We start from the raw sequence: 9460 nt of genomic DNA, 5'->3' as shown, positions 1-9460 counted from the left end.
CATTCTATTGACACATTTTTATAAACATTCTGTGATGAAGAAAACTATATTAGAAGTGTAAACACCAAGCAAACTTTTGAAAGCATCTCATTTTTCATGTAGTTCATTGACTTGATCCTTCCTTTATTCATACTTACAACACCACAAATATTTTCATTGATTTACTCCTGGATTAGGATAAATTCACCGTTTTAAAATGGCAAAAATATTCCAGATGCCACAAGTGCCAAGGAAACAAAATATTTCTGGAGAATCAGCAGCGAAGTGTGAAAGTGTTCAATTGGTTGCTTTCTTTGCTGCTCATCTCTATGGGCTTTTCATCTCCCTGCAGTAGCTATTGCCTTCTCCTCAGGAAACACGGAGTGTCATTAGTAACCTTTACTTTAGATTGAATCTACCTAACAGGTTTCCAAAGAAAGAGGCATTGCCTGAAGTTTTTACCTTCTAAGCATGGCTGCACGAGGTCAGTATTCTCAGTCTCGATGCAACGTGTAGTTTTCTGATTAATGCTGCATGCATTGATACATGAACATTCTCTGCACCAAGACTGCTAAGTAATTGACTTGCATATCTCTACTGTTACAAAAGCCCACAATGACATGGCCAATTTTTAAGCATGTATTTTCTAAATAACATGCCTGCTTGCTTTTTAGATATCTAATTATCAGTATGTTTTTTACCTTCCTGGACACATCACCAAGTGTTTTAAGAGGTAGCTTTGCTGTTTGAAGTTAAGTAGGTTTGAATAGAAATGTATGCAAGCAAACAAAACCAAAATTTAAAACTTTAATACAGAGCTTGCTAAACCTTTGTCACTCCAAAGTATCTTTGAGTTTGATTTCTGACACCTGAGCACTTTACTAAGCATTGAGAATCTGAAGCCTTTGCACCATCATTCAGGAGATTTGACATTTATATGAAGACAGAAATAAATAGCAAATGGCTTTTTTTTCCAGTTACATCAACACCTGGGTTCTTGTGTCAGGAAGCCGAAGTCCTACCAGACCTCCGCATACTAAAACAGTAGAAGCAAGGAGAATAGGGATTGCTTTGGTGATACCAACAAGGGAACCAAATATTAAGTTTCCAAGTACAGCTGCTGCTTTGCATAGTGCATTCAAGAACCCAAAGCCTGTTGCCCTAGAAGAGAAAACAGAAGAAAGTTTAAAAAATGGGTGAAAGATTAAAGCCTTTGAGACAAATCCTCAGTGGGAATAAATCAGTGTCGCCCCTATATGTTAAACAGAATTTATGCCAACAAGGATTCTGTGCTTCTCTTTATAACCCGAAAACAAAGCTTAGCTGCTACAGCATTTCATTAAGAAGCATTCATTCTGCTGCCTCAGGGACCAAAATATGAAGTGAATGACTGAATAGGTAAGTTCTCACCTCTGCAGTAAAACAATCGACTTGCAAACAGAAATTCAGTAACACTTAAAATGCTGGATTGGGAGATATAAGGTGTAACGGCTCTCTTTTGAGAGAAGTAGCTCTCTTGGTGATTTAAGAAGGAAGTCATCAGAATAAAAGGATGGCCATCTTGGGACACTGAACAGACATGGGTTTCTCACTGGTAGTGTACATATGCAACCAGTGCTTCTTCAAAAATCTGCTTGGTGCAGAACAGGTATCTGAGAAACTTTAAAGGAAAGGGAAAGGAAATATAATGTCAACAGAAAGCATAACATAGGCAACTCTGAGGGGCTTCTGCATTGCAGTAGTGTGGTTTTAGTCATCTGGATTAAGTATTTCAGATTCTTGATCCTATGCATAGATGTATTACGCAAACTGCCATCATTTTAATAAACTGTGTTTCGACATGACTACGTGACTCACAGTTGCAGGAATACCCTTGTCCTACCAAAAATATTTCTACGATAGTAGAATCTCTAATATTTCACAAACAAAGAAGGAAGAAAGACAATGCAGTGCCCACACTGTTTCCAAGTACACTCACTGGGATAAAATAATAAGAATCAGGAGGTTAGATGTTAGTCTTTTCAGAACAACATGTTTCTTTCTTGTTAGTATTAAGTACTGCCATTAGAAGGAAAAAGCCTCCAGTCTAAGCTGTAGGGATTAACAGACATGCTAATGGTGTGAGAGACTAAAACGTGCCCTAGTTATTGTATTGAGGTATATGTGAGAGAAAGGATGAAGACCTGTGCTCAGATGTAAAGTGAATTCCTAATGATTTTGAGGGACTTCTACTGGAGCTCTTGAAGAGCAGCCCAAAGAATCAACTTGAAGTAAGCAGACTTGATCCTAGCTGAGAGCAAGGATATAAAGTCTCAGTGCTCTTCACAGAACTACTTTTTAATTTAGAAACAGCAAACCATGAAGGTATGAAGCGATACGAGAATCTCTGCCTCAAGCAATTGATGGACAAGGCCACAGCTCAGAAAGTCACTAGTTCATCTCTTCTGCTCTCCCACAAATCTGGATCTCAATCTGTATCAGTCAGGCCTTTGAGTGTCCTACATCCAAGCCTTATGCTGGGGGAGAATTAAAAGCTTCTGTCTATTACAGCTGACGAGGATATAGGGGTTTTCAGCACTGTCCATTCCCTGACTGTCTCTGATACACTGTGCTTCAGAATTTTACCAGTCCTGATATATTTGAGGACCCTGCACCAAAAGAATGAAGGTAGGCCTACAACCATCCAGTATTTGTCTAAATCACTCTAGTTTGCTATAGGAAGCAGAATTCTAATTAACCCACAGAGTCAACTCCAGAACCTGAACAAGATTCAGAAATGTGCTAATTTGAAGTAATGGTACTTTTACTCTCAAATTCTTAAATCAGTTTAAGGCATGTTTGCAGAACAGAATTAGAACACGGAAGAGAATAATTAATATACCTTCAAAAAAGTGTTGGGTTTTTTTTTTTTTTTCTGTTGGTGCTAAGTACTCATTTGACCGTAGTTGCAGACCAAAGTCAAACCTCTTGCCTAAAATGTTATCATTTAGATAGCTGATAGATGAAGAATCAGAAGAGCTGATACTTACTGTTCCAGTATCAGCTCTGTTTATTAAATGCCTTTTCTGGCCCCAGGACAAGACACAAGTTAGTCTCTTTTGCTAGGTGATTATAATAGCAATTTATTATTAGTTTGGCACCATGTCTCTAGCAATTGACAACAGTGTTTCAAACTTTTCAAAATACTCAAGACTTATAGAAGCAACTGTTATTTTGTCTAAAGTGATCATAATTCCTCTTTGTGTAAAACATGGCACCCATCCAGATATTGCATGACAATAAGCCAGGAAGGAGAGACAGGTCATTCAATTTTTGTGGAAAAAAATAACAACGAACACAAACAAGCAGAAGAGACTCGGATATGCCTCCTGAATGTTCAAAGGTTCCTTTGAATGTTCCTTACTTGCTTGTTTTTTCTAAATTTGATTAAACCTCCCATATTTTGCATGATACTTAGTATCAAGAAAAGCTAAACAGGTACATCCTAGAGATAACCATCTAGAAAGCAAAGTGTTTTGCTGTATGACAGTGCAGACCACTCAGGGCTGCTACTAAGAGCAGCAGATGAAGAAACTCATCATTCACAAGCAGCGTTGTTTGTGAAGCTTTCTGGCAGAAAAAAACATTTTCAGCAGCTCCTTGAAATTGTGTTCCTCGGAGGATGAATGAGGAAATTAAAATTTCCCCATTTTAAGGATGACTTTTGGAACAATGAGTCCAAGGGAGGAGTGGGAGTTGCACTGAAGGAAGCAGTGAAGAACCAGCTTACTGGAGTAATCTTTCAAAGAAGATCAGCTCTGTCCCACAAAAACATCTGCACTACAAGGGCAGATAAAGCCCAGGATATCTGGAAGAAGCTGACCCAGGATGGGAAGAAGTTCCTGAGAAGGAAAGAGCTCCAGACTGACATATCTTGTAGGATGAATGAGAGTGCAGGTAGGAAGTTGGAGCATGAAGAGGAAAGACTGTGGTAAAATAGACTTCATCATACAGAGGTGAGAAAATATTAAAGATAACACAGTGAGCCTGGAAAACAGTTTATGTGATAGGATAATAACAGACTGCATCAATTCTAAATAAGTTAGGGGAAGTAGGAGAGGATAAGAGTCAGACCTGTTCTAATTTTTGTCTCACTTACGCACAGAAAGTATTTATAAAGTTATGGTGGTGACTGGTTGTGATCAGTGTCTGCACATGTAAATGTGATTTTTGACCTGCCAGTGCAGATGTAAAACCAGACTTGTCCTCAGACAACAGAAAAAAAGCAGTGTTCACACAGAGAAAATAGACACTTAGCTTTCTCCCTAAGGAAAACATAAACCTAGGTAAAACAATTTGGATAGGTACTGGCAGGAAATCTTTGTAACGGCAATAGTACAAAACATATGGGGATGCTTCGCTTACATTCAGTATTGTTTTATACTGCCTTATAAAGGTATGCTGTTTCACAGATGCTCTTTGCTTTTATCAACGAGTTATAACAGGGGTCTGAATATAATGGACCATTTCTTTTCATGTGCTGGGTTCTACAGACAGCACATTCAGGACAGCCACAGTGCTTTAGATCTGTTACAGGTCATATATTCCAAATTACCTTATTAAGGTTTAAAGAAATTTTTAATACGTTATCTCTTCTATCTGGGCAAAAATAAGGTAATTTGTCAGCACTGAAAAAACAGTTCTGCTTTGTAAAACTGACTTACTTAATTTTTTCCAAATGTAAAGGGTTATTTTTAGACTAATCCCATTAACGTTATAAAATTATAAACAAAGAAGAGTAAGACAAGGTAAGTCAATTTTTATTGACCCTGGCTCTCCTGATAATACAAAACTAACAACTCAGCAAAACTGCAGTTTTTCAACCTTTAAACAGTTTTCAGGCATGTACTTTTGCCTAAAATATGCATATCATTGGCAGGAATAGTAACAGTTTTACAGGCTTAAGTAAAATGTTGTTGTGGTCTGTACTTGAAAAGTATTGTCACTGTTCAACCTTCTGCCTTCATATCCTTCAACTTTAACATTGTGTTTGCATGGGAATTTGTTGTGTACGAAGCCAGAACAAAGTCATTAAGCAAACTGTTGAGCTCAAGGGATAGCAAATTCAGACTTGTTGGCTTTTAAACATTTTTTTTAGAGCAGCGTTTGTGATTCAAATCAGCCGAAATCTATATTAATTCATGCCTTCATGATGAATTCTACTGAATCCAGGGGAGTAAAAATAGCCAGGCAATAAATATGTTGCAATTCACATACATACATAAGCATAGTCTTCTTCTGCAGCACTAGTACAGTCTCTACTAGAGTGTTTCAGGAAAGTGCTAGAGTGTACGGAAAGTCTGCAAATGATCAAAGTTATTTGATGTGTCATCTCAGCATCATGAACGAATTAAGTGAAAAAATCCAAAGGCATAAGGCCATTACTATATACACCAGTTCCCGTTAGGTTGGTCAGTTACTGGGTCTTCAGTAAGGTAATGCTGGTGAATCAGTTTTGGATTGCCTTAAAAAAAAAATTACAGTTTTAGAACTGGTAGGAGAAAAATGTGGAAGTCTTATAAAAGTATCAGGTCTAAGAGAAAGATGGATGTTAGGGAAAAGGAATTGTCTACACTGTATTTTAATTATTTTTCTGGGAAAGCTGTGACAAAGAAAAATGCTTAGCTTCCTTTCACCCAAGCCCCACATAAAAATGGCAAGAGTCCAACCAGTTAAAAATAGAGGGATTATCCAAGACTTTAGATTAAAAGATTTCCTGATTGCCACATATGCTCTTTCTTAGACCAAGTGCTATTATTCCTACATAAAATACCTCAGGCTCAGTTTTCCATTGCTGATAGTTAGACTACCTAAAAACTTCATTGTCCGGCAGTGGAGTGCTACTGAATATGTAACACAGATAATGGATAAATTTCTTGCCAGAGCTAGTGCTGAGCCCATGCAGCAAGCTACAAATAACTCTGAATATCACTTTTGTGGGCACTGATAATATGCAGAGACTATTAAAACAGTGTCTGGACACACTATGGACAATTTTCTAATGTCCAGACATTTTAAGTTCTTTTAAGAAATGAGTACAAAGATGCATATCACAGGCTGGCCAATTATAGCACTCAGTGTGCAAGCAAAACTGTGGAATTTGCCTTCCTGCCTTGGACAACTGGCCAAGGCATGGCCTAAGTTTCGGCATACCATGCCTTAAAAACTAGCGTGAAAATTTAGCAAAATGCAGTTGAACCACATCCACAGGATGGCAGTAGAAAATAGCTGTCAGGAAGTCCACTGTAAGTCAACGACTGCTGTTATGCCTCAAAAAACCCAGAAAACGTCACTTCTGACCGCCACAATACAGAGTGGGACTTATGATACCCCATGAATAATGCTTATCACATTGGGGATAGATTCTCAGGGCTCAAGAAGAAGATAAAAAGATAAATATAACGAACTGAAGGTAGGTGACATTTCTTAATAATGATCAAACCCTTATGAACTTATTTCAGAGATATTAAAAGAAAGCACAACAGTATTACTTTATTTTACAGCACACTTTGAATTCTAAATACTCTTGGCCAAGACTCAAACCCAGATGTCTGGCAGCTGTAGTAAAACTGATGAATTGTTGGTTATCTGATGCAATCTGAGGTTGATTTACTCTGCAGGAGATGACCTATTTCTATTACACTTTCTGTGCAGGTTTGCTATAGCCACTTAAGAGTCTTGGCTCATAAAGCTAGTGCTTCCCAAGCTGGATCACAAGAAGATACCTATCATTTATGTGAAAATAACAATTGCATTTTAGAGTCATAAAAACCTCCTAAAGTTACTTCTTCAGCGAACTTTAAATCTCTTCCACTCATATTTATATTACAGGCAGAACTAGGAAACTATGCAATGTTATTGCAAGCCCCTTGGGCACACACATTACAACACAAGCCGTAATTACCTCATCACACTATATTTTTTTCTACATAGCTCTGCCAATGAACAGAACAAAGAGAGCTTGAGGGTAAAATATAAATGTAGTGAAGAAAACTTGGTTTCTCTCATCTGCCGCAGAAGATGGAAGGTGCTTCTGAATAAGTTTTGGGACTGCAGGATTAGAAAGCACTTCATAGTCAAGGTAGTTTAATGCTGTCAGGAGAAAGGATACAAACTCTACCAGTCAGTACCACAGGATTTGTATATTATGTGAGCAAGTCACTTCAAGATAACTAAATGGTCATTACATATGGACTACACATTTTCTGGGTGATCAGCTTAGCACCTTCAGCTTTGTTTGCTGAGGTACTGAGTACTTACAGCTGCAGTGGAAGTTATGCACTCAGCCCATTCCCTCTTTTAAAATGCTCAGTGACCGGGACTGTTGACACCACACATGCCAATGTACAGTTTTCCTCTCCTGATGGACAATATTAAAGCAGTTTTTACCAATATCTTTTCCCTCTATGCCTCAATTTCTACATCACCTTCTTTCCAAGCAATATTGGGAAAATACAGACAGTTTATGAAAGAGTATGAAGGCATTCTACAAGCACCTGAAAATGTTCTCAAGACATTTAGTAACTCCTTCAAAGTGTCCAAGGCTATAGAATAGGTTGGTTTGGCCTTCAAGAGGGTCACAACTGACCAAAAATTTTTTAGAACTTGCTGACTAGTCCAGAGTAGCACAGGCCATTGAGAAGATAAGGTAAAAGATGAGAGAAAAGTTCTTTACATTGTGGAGCTGGGTTAATTTATATGCTCATTTGAAGTCAGATAGTTTACAGCTAGTCACCATAAGTGTCCTTTAGGATTTGTGTACTGAAAATTAAAACAAAAAAAATCAAACTGTTCCACTTCATTACGACTACGTGTGTCACCTGGAAGACAGAAACCCAGCTGTGACTAGCAGTAATAATGTATCTTTGCCTTCTAACACAACTTTGTCATCTACCTGAGAACCATTTGAAATTTATATAGCCTCTAACATCTCTTATTTTAGCAGTTGTGCAAATCAACTCAGATTTTATGAAGAACGTGCAGGCAAATGTTATCCTAAAATAGCATAAAATTTGAAAGTACTCCTCAAGAACATAGGAGAAACTACTTTATGACCTCAAATCCAGGCATTAATAAATTAAAATGAAAACAGGTAGATGAGTGTAAATGCATGCACACAAAGGCCAAACCTGTAAAGGTTCTGAAGCTATCTTAACTGTACCCTGCAGGCAGCTGATGAAGAGGAAACTGAAATGTGTGCCACGTATCATACACACTGCACATTTCCAAATTGCTCACCACACCCCTACCTGGCAAAAAGCCAGTATGATCCCTAAATAACCTGCACTACGATTTATGAAACACCTTTTGTATTATGCTGTACAACACTGGCAAAGCCCCAGCAGTTTGGCAACTGGCTTGTCTCCAAGAGGAGCTGTGAAGGAGGAAAAGGAAGGGCTGTCCAGCCTGGTCTCTTGTGCATGGTAGTGTGAACTGGCCTCCTTCCACACACTCTGCTTCCAGCCCAAACTCCAGCTGCACTTTGCTGTTGGTTTTTCGTCATTTCATTGATTTGGAATAAGGAAAAAAGTGTATATCGGGATAGTAAAATGGTGACAAAGTGAACAGTTTTTGTGCTCAGATTGCCTTTTGATGGGAAAATGGAAGGCAGTTTCAGGATTAGATTCGGTCTTGATGCAGCTTTGTCATGAAAGAAAGCATGATCTTAAATATACTTGTGTACTATATATGCCTGGGAAGGCTGCTCAGCCCGACAGCTACTTGCAGAAGCTGGAAATTCCTGGCAAACTGTAGCAAGTCAGGCCAAGCTTTGGAGAACAGAGGAGTCTCAGAAGAAAAAACAGGATCATCAGCAGTGGGCAATGGTGGCTGTCAAGCTGTAGCTGATATGGATAAAAAAATATCAGAGAAAAAATTCTGGGAAACAGTTTGTTTGATTCCCTGCAGGTATTAGTTTTCAAGTAGTTCTATGAAACATGAAGAAGCTTTGCCTCACTCCAGGAAGTGACTTCTACAATTGGTCATTTCCTTACAACCCAGCTGTCAAAAACTGGCAGTGATGCTTCCAGCATTTTTGGGAAAAAAAAAAAAAAAAAATCTCAGCTACAGTATATACCAGCAAGGTCTTTCCTGGCACAGAAAGATTTAATCTATCAGCCTTTTCATATCAGTAATACAAAGTGACAGGTTTTCCATCTTAGTTGTTGCAAAAACCACCACCAACCTAGCTGCAAGTAAATTTTTGAGATAGAGTTCCAAACAGCTATTACTGCGCACCTAATCTTTTTAAAAAAGAAAAATGGGGAATAATTTGCTCCAGGCCTGAAGCTAGCACGAGTTATTAAAAACAGCTATTAGCTACAAGTACAGATGCCCTAGAATAAATATCAGTTACATTAATTTTGCCATTCCTAGTAATGACGATTGTTTTTGCTTCCATTAACATCAATGTCTTTTCCAACATTTTTTTTTACTTAATTTT

General features: G+C 38.1%; 1 protein-coding gene across 1 annotated transcript in view; it reads right to left on the bottom strand.

The window, feature by feature from the left end:
* Positions 1–956: 956 nt before the first annotated feature.
* The window catches only part of SV2C (synaptic vesicle glycoprotein 2C), a gene marked incomplete at its 5' end in the record, with an annotated part of 25713 nt that continues 17209 nt past the window's right edge, over positions 957–9460 (bottom strand). The window contains one exon of the mRNA XM_008942322.1: positions 957–1140. Coding sequence (XP_008940570.1) covers positions 957–1140 — 184 coding nt within the window. The remainder of the gene's footprint in view (positions 1141–9460) is intronic.

Source organism: Merops nubicus, unplaced genomic scaffold (genome assembly GCF_000691845.1).
Source record: "Merops nubicus isolate BGI_N331 unplaced genomic scaffold, ASM69184v1 scaffold18326, whole genome shotgun sequence".
Classification (NCBI taxonomy): Eukaryota; Metazoa; Chordata; class Aves; order Coraciiformes; family Meropidae; genus Merops; species Merops nubicus.
The sequence above is the reverse complement of the archived record's forward strand: the minus strand, read 5'-3'. Positions and strand labels throughout refer to the sequence as shown.